Raw genomic sequence first — 14,873 nt, forward strand, 5'->3', positions numbered from 1 at the left:
ATCAGGTCACTGAGCTACTAACACATTATATCACGATTTATTTTCACACTGATTTTTCCACTTCAACAAAGTACAAGTAGTTGTTATCATACCAATTCTGAGTACTTAATCATTCCTGAAACAAGGAACCATCTTCATATTAGTACTTCTTTGTTATGGTGTTTAGTCTTGATATCATTAAGCACAATGAATTTTACTTAATGAATATGGATGAATTAAGGCAAAAGGACATAACCTGGTCCCCTCAATAATTTATCCTCTACCTTTTAAAAAACTGTTGTTGAGGCTATACAAATTACAGATCTACTGGCTGGAAAGACACAACTTCTCCCTTAGACCAACATTCAGTATTTTGAGCACGAGGTTAAAGTCATGGTGTTCACGGCATGTTCCCTTGTTCTACCATTATGGTCGTTCCTCGCCTGTACCCACAATACTGATTTTCAAATGATACTGTTCACTTGCTATGCGTCCTGGCTGTAGATTATTTTCCTTGTTTAAAAATATTTAATAATTGGGCAATAATCTACTCAGTCTTTGTAAACTCTCCATTGAATATTTTTTCATTTTTACAACCACTTACTGCATGGCTGTTGCACTTTTTTTCTGTCATCTTCTTCACATGATTAAGTGGTCTGTTCCCTTCAAAGGAGGAGGGATTTTTGAATGAGCCTCCAATTCTATCCCACAATGTGAAATACTGTCCATAGTTATAGTCAAAGAGCATGTGGTGGTCTGTGTGATGAGCTGAGCCATTAATAAATGGCCTGAAGATATGGGGAACACGAAAATCACCATCATGAATAGAAATTGTCCAGATATTGACCAAGACGTACAAACCTAAATGAACTGCCTTGTGTAATGGGAAGATAAATGGGTATATGCAGTAAGGTAGACCCTGAAGGAAGCCATCCAGAGGATGAAAAGCATGACTTGCAAATGGAGTTGGGACCTTCCAGATCTGATGAGGTTTGTGTAAGCGCTTAGATACAAGTCTATGATGAAGACCTCTGTGAATCCAGTACATCAGCATGTCAGTGAAAAAGAGAAAGGACAGTACAGTGAATCGAAGCCAGCCGTATGGAAACTCCTCTATGCCGTCACGTAGTTTGCTATAACCTCTCGCCTCTAGCAGGAGCACTGAGACCGTGGAGATGCTTATCCGTGGCACTGACTGGACAGAATGCATAATCTCTCCATAGACTTGGTTCTTTAAAAATTGTGGGTGTTGGGCTTCCCTGGTGGCTCAGTGGTTGAGAATCTGCCTGTCAATTCAGGGGACACGGGTTCGAACCCTGGTCTGGGAAGATCCCACATGCCGCGGAGCGACTAGGCCCGTGAGTCACAACTACTGAGCCTGCGCGTCTGGAGCCTGTGCTCCGCACCAAGAGAGGCCGCGATAGTGAGAGGCCCGTGCACCGCGATGAAGAGTGGCCCCCACTCGCTGCAACTAGAGAAAGCCCTCGCACAGAAACGAAGATCCAACACAGCCAAAAATAAAGAAAGAAAGAAAGAAAGAAAGAAAGGAAGGAAGGAAGGAAGGAAGGAAGGGAGGAAGGGAGGAAGGAAGGAAGGAAGAAAGAAGAGTTCCTTTAAAAAAAAAAGAAACAAAGGATATAAGCACCGAGATTTGTTATAATCAGGAGACTGACAGCTTGTCGGAAGATGCTGTCCTCTGGCCATGTGGCTGGATATATGTACGGTGTAAAACAATAATAATCTGCCGCCTTGAGTACAAGCTCCATCTTAGCCCCTAGAAAGGGTCCGCCACCCGCTGCTGATTCGGTTCCTGCGGGGCCCCGGCTGCTCCAGCTACTCTCTATTACTTTTTGATTGTCTCTTTTCTTCACTGTAGTACTCCTAACACCTAGAACAGTGCCTGCCACAAAAACTGTTGGATAAATATAGATGAGATACATGAATGAGTAATTGGTGAGAGATCTCACAGTAGGAATGAAACTTAGTCCAAAAACTAAGCTGTGAAAGAGGTATACGTTTCTTTATTTTTCTATAACTAAGTTAAATTCCTATTTTGAGAACCATCCTGTGCAATTCAGGGTCTCCTAGCCTGAGAATACATCTGTCTCCAGGATCATCCCCTACCCACACTGGCATCTTCTGAGACAGCCTCATTCCCCAAGATTGCAGGTATAGGAGTCCATCAGGCAGGATGCAGCTAGCTTACCTCCTTTTCCAGCAGGGATTCTCCTTGAAACTTCCCTGCCTTCCAGCGTGCAGGTGTTGCTGCCAGGCAAGCCTGAGGGATAGCTGTGAGGCTGTCTGAGGTCCTCTCTGCCTGGACACACAGCTGGTGGCTCCTTCTCTGGAGTCCTGCAACCTACCCAGGTGTTGCAGACTGACAGAGGACAATTGGATTGTCCCCAGTACTTGACTCTTGTTCTCATCCCCTGACTGCCCGCTTTTTTAGCTAGCTATAGTGGGAAGAGCAGAGGCTTGATCCAATAGCCACAAGTTCAAATTCAGGTTCTTATCAACCTAGCTGTATGATCTTGGACAATTCCTTTCCCTCTCCTGAGCCTCACTTTCCTTACTGGTAGTGTTATGGGGGTGAACAGTATAATGCCTATGTCCCCCCGAAGTCTACTGGCCCTTTTGTCCCTATGTGTTGAGGCTGTTCTGATGTCAACATAAAAACGAAGCAGTTTTGTACTTTGGATGATCACCACCCTGCCTACTCCTATCCTCACCCCCACTCGCTCTACTCCAGCCTTCATGGTCGACTTGGCATTTCTCTAATGCTCCAAGCATGTTCCCATTCCAGGATCTTTGTGTTTTCTGTTTCTCTGCCTGGAATGCTCTTCTCCTAGACACCGGCAGGGCTAGCTCCCTCATTTCCCTTAGTTTTTGATGAAAACTCACTTCTTACAGGAAGACTCCCTGGCCTGCCTCAACACCACTCCTCTTCCCCCTCACATACCACCCGCCCAGTCTGTCTCCTTCCTTGACCTAGGTTTGCCCCCAGCTTGTACCACTACCTGACATCTGCCATCCTTCTTCATCATGTGTCTTCCCCACCATAATGTCAGCTACAGGAGAACAGATTTTGATCAGTTCAGTTTGCTAGTGCAGCCCCAGCACCCAGAATCGTTTGCAAGATGTTGTGGGGCTTCCCTGGTGGCACAGTGGTTGAGAGTCCGCCTGCCGATGCAGGGGTCACGGGTTCGTGCCCCGGTCTGGGAAGATCCCACATGCCGCGGAGCGGCTGGGCCCGTGAGCCATGGCCGCTGAGCCTGCATGTCTGGAGCCTGTGCTCCACAATGGGAGAGGCCACAACAGTGAGAGGCCTGCCTACCACACACAAAAAAAAAGATGTTGTGAAAATATTTGTTGAATCAATGAATGAACGATGTGGGGAATGGGGAAAGTCTATATTGTCTGGCTTGTCATATTCACTGTCTGCTTTCTGGGCTCAACCCCGGTGGGGATTTCCCGGCCTCTGAGAAGCCAGTTTCCTCCTCCCCTGCATCTTCCCGCCCCCAGCTCTTCAGATGTCTCATCAGCTCCTTTGAATTTGCATGCCCCACACGAGGAGGTCAGCCACAAACCGCCTAGAGTTCCGGAAAAGGCAAACTTTAAAAAAACTTTTTTTTTCTTCCTGTCTGCATAAAGTGCAGAGGCCTGCCCGAACATCAGTGCGATGGGAACAAGCGTGCAGCACGTGGCAGTCCCGTCCGCGGCAGGCGCCCAGATGCCTGCTGAGAGGAGCCATGACGAAAGCTGAGATTCAGAGGTGTTACCTCCGCTCACAGCTCCATCCTGGGAGTGAGGTACCGTTCAAAGGTTATGTTTTGGAATCTGAACACACTCCACTCCACCTTCTTTTAGGTTTTAAAAGCTCATCAAGGAAGGGAGAAGAATCTGGAGGAATTGGTATCTGCATAGATGTTGTAGATCCCTGCCCACCCATCTGTCTCTACAGGGCAAACCCTGAGGGTTGTTTATAACGTGCAAGGGGGTCCAGTAGAGGTGTTGACACAACGCATAGAGGACGAGGGCTTTGTCATTTTCTTCTACACTTGACACGGCTGCTTCAATGTGCTAAGGCAGGCAACAGCATAACTGAAGATGTTGGGTTTGTTTGGGGCCTGAGCAGCATGTGGTCTAATAAATTGGGACTGGTTTATTCTAACTCTCTACTCACCTCCAACTTGCTGTGTGACCTTGAATGACATTCCCAGCCTCTCTGAGCCTTAGGCTGATCCTCTGCAAAGATCATCCACTGGCAAATTACAATATCAAGTGGTTTTCAAAGGCGAGGCTACTGCTCAGTGCCTTTACAAGGAGATGCCTGAGATGTAAAAGCCTTTGTGTACAATTTGCCTGAGACCTAAAGCGGAAGTGACAAACGGCTGAATACCTGGTGTGTCCAGTTCTCAGTAGAGATGTGAACATCTTCTGCAAAGCTTCAGGCACCGATGGCTTCCTGTCAGTGTTTTACATCTGAATGCCCAGCTCAGGTGGATTTGTCAGTTTCCATTTCTCCCTTGTTGGTGGCAGGATCGGAGGACTCATGTGAGGAAGCCAGACTCCATCCTTGACCTTCTTCTCTACACACGTCTAATCACCAGTTCGGAGCAATTCCCTGTCCTAAATTACCTCCAAGTCACCCACTTGTCTCCATTCCCCTGGACACCACCCTGACCCAACTCTCCACCCCACCCGACGCCCTCCTGCAATAGCCCCCTATCCTGTGTCCTCCCTGGTTTGCAGAGCAGCTAGAGTGATGGTTGGTGCTAGACTAGGGTCACCGCCCCCCTCTACCGCTCCAGCTGCTTAAGCTCTTCAAAGCCTCTCCACCGCTCTCCTATAAAGTCCCAGTTCTTCCTAAAACTCTCACCGCCTTCTGTGTTCATCTCTGCAGACCTTCTGCCCACTGCACTTTATAACCCTGGCCACGTGGAATCACTTGCCCCCTTTCCCACATCTGTCCCTCACGTGTGCTGTGCTTCTGTTTGGAACCAGCATCCTTCCCATCTTCATCTGGGGAACTCCCATTTGACCCTTAGGCCTCTCGATTTGGGAGGCACTTTCTCCCCGCAGTTTCCCTGATCTACTGTCTCTGTCTTAGGCTGAGATTCCTCCTCCTGTGCTAACTGATTAACTGGAGACATCTGCCTGGAATGCTAGTCTGAGAAGGTTTTGGAGACCAAAGTGAGTGAGAAAGAGAGCTGTGAACGGTTGAAGGCATTTGCAATGGAAGGAGGGGTGTGTGTGTGTGCAGTTAAGTCTTCACCACCTGATACGACCCTTCCCCTTGCCGATGTCTAGCTCCCTCCCCCACCCCCACCGCCATGAAATCCTCTGACTGCTTCTGCTGACACTGATCTCACCTTCTCCCAATGCCTTTGTGTAGCATCAAAGCCGCAGAGCTAGCCCTGAATTCTTCCGTAATTGCGTTAGGCATCATTTCTGTCTCCTGAGGCTGGGTGCTCCTAGGAAATAAGAAACTTCTAATGGAGTCTTCTCTGTTCCCCATCCAGCAGGGCTGGAAAATAGCTGCTGACAGCTGGATGGCTGCTTGCAGCCCTTGCCTCTGGCTCCCCAGTACCCTGTCGATGGTCACGTGTCCTCTTCCCCACAGGCCCTAAGACCCCGAGCTCCCAGTGCTCTGATCTCATCTCCTGCTGTAGCCTGTCTGTGTCATGCTTGACCTTCTCATGGTCCCCCACTTCCCACTGTTCAAGTTCATTTCAAATGTCACCTCCTGGAAGACCCTTTCCTGACTGTCCTGCTCCTTTATGACTCTCTAGAAAGTTACCCTGCTTTACGTTTTTTGGACCATGTGTCTTCTTTTGCTGTGTTTCCTTTTTTCTTATTGTCTGGCTCCCCCACCCCCATGCCCCCCAAATATAAACTCCCACATTTTGTCTGTCTTGTTCTCACTGTATCCCCAGGCCAGGCACTGTGGCTGAATGGATGGATGAGTGAGTGAATGAATGAATGAGCGAATGAGCAAACGCCTGAGGAATGGGCTGTCTGTCATTGAGACTGATCCAGTAGGGGGGCATCTCTTACCAGACTGCTAAGTTCCCAGGCCTTTGGAATTACAGCATCTGGCTCTGCACATTCAGGAGAATTGTAGATGGCCTCTTGCTTTCTGGGAGAAAGCAGTGGAAAGAAAGAAAAGAGAAAGAGACAGAAGGAGAGAGAGAGAGAAGGAAATGGTTGCTGGATTTGAATGCGCACTGGACCACCTGAAAGGCAAAGGAGGCTTCAGCCACTGTTCTGCTCCCCAGCTTCTCCCACTCCTGGAAAGAAAGGAGGCTGGGAAAGTGTCCCTTCCGGTGGCCATATTTGCTGAGAAACAATAAGCCACGTTTCACAGCTGATGCACCAGAAAGGAACAAATACCCCTCTGACGGGCTCTGAGCCTAGGACTTGAGAATCCCCTGAAGATGTTAAGGGAGTTAAATATTTCCCAGCCGAAAGTGCTTTTGGAGAAAGGAAACAGGGAGGGAGGGAAGCATTTTCCTGTATCCTTTTTGGTCTTAACAAACCAGGACTGTTCCTCCGGAGAATGCTTTGCTTTTTTTTCTGCAGTTTATTCTCAAAACCTGTTCAGTGATGCTCAAAGGCTGTCTTTCCTCCAGGACCAGGCAGAGAACTTATTAACCTGAGATAGCTGTTTGTTTCTAATATTTTTTACTGTGATAAGTTTGGAAAATACCAAAAAGCAGAATTTTAAGGAAATTAAAACAACCTATATTCCCAGCAGTCAGAGGCAAACCTCCAGGCTTTTGCTTCTCTCATATATGCTTATGAAATTTGGGAACATGTCATATATACTGCTTTCTCATTTGACAATATGTCATAAACCATCATGAACATTCTTACTGAAGAGAAATTGTTTTTGCTTTCTTATTACAAAATAATACACTTTTGCTATAGAGAACTAAAAAAATAAAATGAAATGAACAAAAAAACCCAGATAGCACAGAGACATTGTAAAAATCTGTAATTTCACAATTCAGAGGTAATCACTATACAATATGTACCTAACTATTCTTTAAAAGCATATTCCTAATATATATAAAATATAATTATATCTAAAAGCTATTCTTAAAAGGATAAAAATTGAGCCATGTTGTACGTGCAGTGAGGTCAGGGAAATAGTCTCTCATAATATGACCATTTAAAATCAAGTACATTTCATATACAACATGATTATTATGTGATGGAATATGGCAGTAGCTCCAGTGAAACTTATTTAAGTCACTTTCTCCCTTGCTTTTCTCTACTATGGAGCCTAAAAAGTGAAAAATACTCAGTTTCCCTTGTTGCTGAGGGTGATCATGTTATTTATTCTGATCAATAGGACAAAGGCAGTTACCTGAGAAAGACTTCTCTTCCCCAATAAAAAGACAATAACTTAAGAAGAGAAGACTTTTTGCCATTTACACTACCATTTCTTTTTTTCTTTTTACACTACCATTTCTTTTTCCTTCTTGGAATGTGGACGTGATGCCTAGAATGCAGCAGCCATTTTGAAAATACGAGGACAAAATCCACAAGCAAAGGACAGTATAGCAGGAAAATAGTAGAAGCTGTTGATGATCTTCATGATAACTTCTCTAGCTCTGAACTGGAGTGAGAAAAATATGCTCCATACTTGTTTAAACCACTATTTGTGAGTTTTACTGTTAACTATCTGTGATTGCTCTCCTAACTGATTTGAGATGTGTATAAAATCCAGCATTATACAAGTCTGCCCTTTATCTCTCCATGCTCCATGCAAAATGACCAACTCTCATATTCGAACTTGGTGGGGCCATGTTCACAATAATATGCTTAATCCAGGAAGGTACCTATTTCAACTGTTCATTTCAGTGGGAGTTCATAACATCTGGCTATCTTCGCTCAATTATTTTTATGTAGCTTTGTAATTTTTCTGTCTTCAAACCCCCTTCAGTGACCAACTTACCATCCCAAGTCAAGAGCTGAGCTGTATATTTCTGTGTACCAACCCATAGCACAGTGCTTTGTGAAAGGGAGGTACTCAATAAATGAGTGGTTTGATTGTCTGATTTTAATTCTCTGATTTCTTGGTTATAGAATGTGTAAGGATTGCTAAGACTATTGATTTAGACATCTTTACAGAATGCAGGAACACAAAACGATGCTTGTTTTTTAAAATGCTAAGCAGAGTGGTCAAAATGACCCTACTGTACTCTTTTGTTTAAGGAATATTTCCAGCTGCCCATCATCTATCATTTGATTACTGTTACCAGCAATATATCTCAGTCCAGTGGTAAGATTAACCTTTTGAATGAAAGGTTCTGTTTGAAAAGATCTGGAACTGATTAGTGAGGCAGCTATGGCACTGCTCATGTCTTCTCCTGATAACAATGGGAGGTGGTCAATTAGTTGAGCTATGCTCGGTCATATGGTCTCTTGTAATTGAGGGTCTGGTGTTCTTGCCTGTCTGAGCAGGCGGTGGGGTCAGCAGGGAGCCTCACGGCAAGGCAGACAAAGGGGGAAGAGGGTAGTGTGGTTGCCCAATAAGTCTTCAGGACAAATTGATCCGAACTGTTTGTGGTTCCAAAAGTCACCATGTAGCTGTCCTTGGTGTGTCATTGGGCGATGGTTGGGGGTGGGGGTGGGAACCTTGACCTCTGCCTGTCCGCTTGCAGCGGCAGGATGAGAGCCAACTGTTCAATGAGTATCTTTAGTTCATGTCTTGTTTGCCTGGCTCAATCCATCTTCTTCAGCCATGGGGACCAGCACAACAAGGAAGAAATCACTTGAGAGGTTAGTCTTGTTGGCTTCTCCCTGGTGGGAGGCCAGAGAGCTAAAAGCCAAGGCCACTTGGTGACTGTAGGAGCCGAAGGGGCTCTGGCCTCACAGCCCATTAGGTGAATCAATTGAGCAAGAGAAGAACAAGGACAGCCAATGGCTGGGATCCAGGAAGGCGAGGTGCCAGGGGAGGGTGAAGCAGGAGAGAGGCCTCAGGGCTTAGTTGGAAAGCACAGAACAGAGAAACAAATTCTGTTATGCTCCTTCATCCCCCGAACTAATTGTCCTTAAGGAGTAAAAGTTCATGTTTAACGGACTCTTCTTTATGCAGAGACCACATTTACGGAAACACCCTAAGTCATTTTCTTATAGAGGCATCAGGAGAGGGTCCACAAGAAGTAAAGGAGGAAGATGCTGGCTGGGTTAGAAAGGATCATGGATGTCTGCACATAAAGGGATTTGGAGGTCATTTAGGCTTCCAACTGCCTTTTATGGAAACGCTCAAGGGAGGGAGAGTGGCGTGCCCAAGGTCATATGGGTTCAGGGTGCAACCTGGCTTTTTTATGCCAGGCCTGGTAATCCTTTACCACATATCTTCCAAGCCTTCTTTTATATTTCCAGTGGGAAACGGCTCCCCACTCCCCTTCAGCCTCTGGGTTCTAATTCCTGTGCTCTGCAAATCCCTTTTCCTTCCCCTCCCATCCTCTGCCCATTGATGACCTTCATTAATAAGGGAAAAGGAAATAAGTATAGAGCCCAGAGGTGGCTTGGTGCCTGGGGATTGGTGAGTGGTTATACAAGCAGAGCATTTACAGGGAAATGAACATCATCTAAGATTCAGTTTGCTGACCATGACACCCCAGACAGGAGTGTCTCCATCTTGGGCCTAGAAATTTATTTCAACATAAGGAAGATCTTATTAGCCTCATTTAAAGAATAAAGAAAATAAGGCACCATGAAGGAAAACGCTTTGCTCAAGGTCACAATGGTCATATGTAACTGAATAGGGGGCCCTGATTGACTCTACTGTAGCTTGTGGCTTCAGCATAGAAGAGAACAGCTTAGTGCGGTGCAGAATTTATTTAATTTATTTACACTGCTTCCAATGTAAACTGGGAGATCAGTAGCATCTTTTTCACGTGTAAGGAAGTATGGAAGCCCCTGGGCGTTGGTGGAGCTCAGGCACTTTAATTGTTGGGGTCCTCGGAGAAACAGGTGCTAAAGGAGTAGATGTGGACGAGATTTATCGGGGGTGATGCTTCCGAAGGATAAAGGGAGAGTGAGTAGAAGTGTAGGCAGGCCTTGGACCAGGATGCAGGTCTGAATCCTGTGAAAGGAGAGAGGGAAGGGAGCATTGGGTAGGAAGAGCCTCAGACCACAGTGCAGCTCTGGAACGTCTCTGCTGGACTAATGGAGGAATGCCCCGGGGGGCAGGAAAGGACTGGCTCTAGGGCCCCCGTTGTGCCCAGCCACTAGCCAGCAGCAGCCTGGGGGAAGTGTGGCCTTGGTGGGAATGTGCAGTGGTCCAAAGGGGCGCACCTAGAGGCTGTCAGTCAACCATGCTCCTGCAGCAGGTTCTCTTGAAGGTGAAGCTGAGCTGTGCACCTCTGTGGCTGCCACAACGTGCAATGTTTGCCTGCACACCCTGTGTCAGGTTCCACGCTCGGCCTGGAGGCTACAGAGATCTGAGGAACATTGTTCCCATCCCTCAGGGAGCTCATGATCTAGCTGGGAAGACCAAACATGCACACCTGAGTGAGGGAATGTGTGTTAAATAATGGCAAAGGTAATAATAACAGGTGAGTGATGGAGCAGTTTGAAATTGTGGGGAGCGATGTGTGCTGGTGGTTCAAAGAGGGATCCCTGGAGGAAAGCTTGGGATGTTCCCATTAGGCAATATGATAGGCGTGTGTGCCAGGTGTTCTGCATCATTTCAGCCTTCCCCATGCCCATGTGATGCCTCCATCCATTCGACATTCACCAAGTGCCTACCGACCATGAGGCTCCATGTCAGGAACAGTAATCATGTGGGTCATCAACAAGCTTACAATATTGAAGGGCCTTGTAGTCTGATGAGTCATTTCAAAAAACAAACCTGTAGAAGTATGTGTGACTTTGTGTGGGGCTCCTAACAACGGAAGTCCTGCTTATATCCATGGTGAGGCACAACAATGGCAAAGCCATTCACTTCATTACCATATATCTGTTAAGCTCTGTAAAGCACGATGTGGTAGTAGGAAGTCTTTTCTTTCCATTCATCATAAAAAAAAAAAAAGAAAAAACATGAAAAAATAGAATAACAAATCATATAATAGACCATGAACACACACATCAACCAGCTTCAACAATTATCGGCTCACGGCAAATATTGTTTCACCTTTAGCCTCATCTAGCTCCACCATCTTGTATTATTTTGGAGCAAATCCCCAACATCATATAATTTCACTGGTGAGTATTTTAGTATATGTCTCTGAAGAACAAGGATGCTGTTCTTCTTTTAAAACATATCCACAATACTAGTATCATGCATTTAAATTTCCTGAACCTCAATTTTCTTATCTGTCAAATGGGCATAATGATATCTATCCTGCAGGGCTGTTAGAGTTTTATATAGAGTGCTTAGTCTAGTAGCTAACCACAGTCTTGTTCATATTATAATGTGTATGATCTTTGCTAGGCAATGTGGAGGAAAATAAAAGAACCCCAAAGCATGATTTCTGACCCCAGACTTTCCAGTCTAATTAGAAAAACTAAGAAACATATTAGTTGTGTGTGTTAGTTCTGCTTTCATAGGACACTTTGCACGGAAAATGATATTTAGTGAATTTGGTTTTCTGCCATGAAATGCAGGGACATTTTCATATGTTCAGGATCTATATCAAGGGAGAAATGCTTCCTTACATAATTAGTCTCGGTAACAAAGGACCAAACAGAATCCCAATTCTTGAATTGCCCAATTATTCTTCTTTTGAATAGAATTAAATTACATTACCTGAATTTTTTAACACATATATTCTTTCTTTCTTACACAATCTACACATAACATCACACAAACATATAAAATCTGTCTTGCACACACACAGGTCTTGCATCTTTTTTTATACACTTTTGACTTGGTGGTGTGGTAGCTTTTATAATTTCCAATTACTGACCTTTTGAGTTGAATTTCGTCAGTCTTATCAGTTCATATTATCACTAATGGTCTTTATGTCTCAAGATCTGTATTAATTCCCTCAGAGTACTGGCCATTCATATAAAATTCCCTGGACGATCATTCAGCAGCAGGAAGTGTTTTTATTCTGGTTGCAAACACTATTTCATGCTAATCCCCTTGTGTCTCAGGGTTTGTACAAGTGCAAAGAAGAAAAGGCACTGAATTCAATAGCTTGGCCTTTCCTTTTATTTTCTGTCAGCAATTTTCAGTTGGTTTTTTCCTTGTAAGCCATTTGGAAAATGAGCAATTTTTATTTTCTGAATGATACCAAGCTCCAAATAATATAAATTACAGGGGTCAGTGCTTAGGAATCGTGATGAAAACTCAACAACAAAAAAACAAACAACCTGATTTTAAAATGGGCAAAGGGCTTGAATAGACATTTCTCCCAAGAAGATGTACAAATGGCCAATAGGCACATAAATGGATGCCCAGCATTGCTAATCGTTAGGACAATGCAAATCAAAACCACCATGAGATACCGTCTCTTACCCATCAGGATGGCTACTATGAAAAAAACCAAAACAAAACAGACAAACAAAAAAATCCCAGAAAATAACAAGTGTTTGGGAGAATGTAGAGAAATGGGAACCCTTGAACGCTGTTAGTGGGGATGTAAAATGGTACAGAAAACAGTTTGGTAGTTCCTCGAAAAATTAAACACAGAATTATGACATGATCCAGCAATTCCACTTCTGGGTATATTCCCAAAAGAACTGAAATCAGGGACTCAGTAAGATGTTGTACGCCCATGTTCATAACAGCATTATTCACAACAGCCAAAAGATGGAAGCAATGCAAGTGTCCATGGATGGATGAATGTATAAACACAATGTGGTTTATACATACAATATTGTACAGCCTTAAAAAGGAAGGAAATTCTGACACAGGCTACAACTTGAATGTACCTTGAAGACATTAAAGCTAAGGGAAATAAGCCAGTTACAAAAGAACAAATACTGTACAATTCCACTTACATGAGGTACCTAGAGTAGTCAAACTCACACAGACAGAAAGTAGCACAATGGTTTCTAGGGCCTGGGAGGCGGGGAAATGAGGAGTTGTTGTTTAATGGGTACAGAGTTTGAATTTTGCAAGATGGAAAATGTTCTGTGGAGGGATGGTGGTGATGTTTGCACAATAATGTGAATGTACGTGATGCCACTGAACTGTACACTTAAAAATGATGATGATGATAAATGCTGGAGAGGCTGTGGAGAAAAGGGAACCCTCCTGCACTGTTGGTGGGAATGTAAATTGATACAGCCACTATGGAGAACAGTATGGAGGTTCCTTAAAAAACTAAAAATAGAACTACCATATGACCCAGCAAGCCCACTACTGGGCATACACCCTGAGAAAACCATAATTCAAAAAGAGACATGTTCATTGCAGCACTATTTACAATAGCCAGGACATGGAAGCAACCTAAATGTCCATTGACAGATGAATGGATAAAGAAGATGTGGCACATATATACAATGGAATATTACTCAGCCATAAAAAGGAATGAAATTGAGTTATTTGTAGTGAGGTAGATGTCTGTCACACAGAGTGAAGTAAGTCAGAAAGAGAAAAACAAATACCGGATGCTAACACATACATATGGAATCTAGAAAAATAGTACTGATGAACCAAGTGGCAGGGTAGGAATAAAGACGCAGATGTAGAGAATGGACTTGAGGACACAGTGGGGGGAAGGGGAGGCTGGGACAAAGAGAGAGAGTAGCATTGACATATATACACTACCAAATGTAAAATAGATAGCTAGTGGGAAGCAGCCTCATAGCACAGGAAGATCAGCTCTGTGCTTTGTGACCACCTAGAGGGGTGGGATGGGGGGTTGGGAGGGAGATGCAAGAGGGAGGGGATATGGGGATGTATGTATACATATAGCTGATTCACTTTGTTATACAGCAGAAACTAACACAATATTGTAAAGCAATTATACTTCAACAAAGATGTAAAAAAACAAACAAAAAACCCTTCCAAAAAACAAATAAACAAAAAAATGATGATGATGAAGGGAAAGGGGGAGGGGCAATATAAGGGTAGGAGATTAAGAGGTACAAACTATTATGTTTAAAATAAGCTATAAGGATATATTGTACAATTCAGGGAATATAGCCAATATTTTATAATAACTATAAATTGTGAATTATATATGGTATACCTCTAACTTATGTAATATTGTGCATCAACTATATTTCAATAAAATTTTTTTAAATAGTAATAATGGTAAATATTATGCTATATGTATTTTACCATAATTAAAATTAAAAAAAATCTGTAGTAAAAATGAGTCATGATGATAATACTAATATAGACTTTAATATACCAGGAGCTGGTTTTTACTTTTGGGTTTTTTTTTTTTTTTTTTTTGGTTTTATTGGGTCTTAGTTGCAGCACTCGGGATCTTACTTGTGACATGCAGGCTCCTTAGTCGCGGCATGCATGCAGGATCTAGTTCCCAGACCAGGGATGGAACCCAGGCCTCCTGCATTGGGAGCATGGAGTCTTACTCACTGGACCACCAGGGAAGTCCCATCCAGGAGCTGTTCTTAGAACTTTACGTAAGTTAACTCATTTGATCCTCACAATGACCCTATGAGCACCATTATTATCCCCATTTTACAGATGAGAAAGCTAAGGCACAAAACAGTAGAGTGATGTGACCATGGTCACATAGCCTATAAGTGGCAGAGCTGCGATTTGAAGACAGGCCATCTGGCTCCAGAGTCTGTGGTTTCAGGGGCCTAATCCCAGTACACAGACAAACTGAGGAGGCATTGAAAGTTCCCATTCAAGGGAGGATTGCCTTGAATATTCAACGATCAACTGTTGAAATGAGAAGAGGCTAAGATCATAGAGCACACTCGCTTGTGTGAACAAAAACCTGGACCGA

At 43.9% G+C, this 14,873-nt stretch overlaps 1 protein-coding gene across 1 annotated transcript; it reads right to left on the reverse strand.

Moving 5' to 3' along the window:
• Positions 1-248: 248 nt before the first annotated feature.
• LOC307175504 (lathosterol oxidase-like) lies at positions 249-1,870 on the reverse strand. The gene is made up of 2 exons (XM_079900610.1): positions 1,598-1,870; positions 249-1,245 (listed from the first exon to the last, which is right to left on the reverse strand). The coding sequence occupies exons 1-2, from the start codon at positions 1,743-1,745 to the stop codon at positions 527-529; spliced, it is 867 nt and encodes a 288-aa protein (XP_079756736.1). The 5' UTR covers positions 1,746-1,870; the 3' UTR covers positions 249-526.
• Positions 1,871-14,873: the final 13,003 nt, after the last annotated feature.

This window comes from Stenella coeruleoalba (assembly GCF_951394435.1).
Source record: "Stenella coeruleoalba genome assembly, chromosome: 16".
NCBI lineage: Eukaryota > Metazoa > Chordata > Mammalia > Artiodactyla > Delphinidae > Stenella > Stenella coeruleoalba.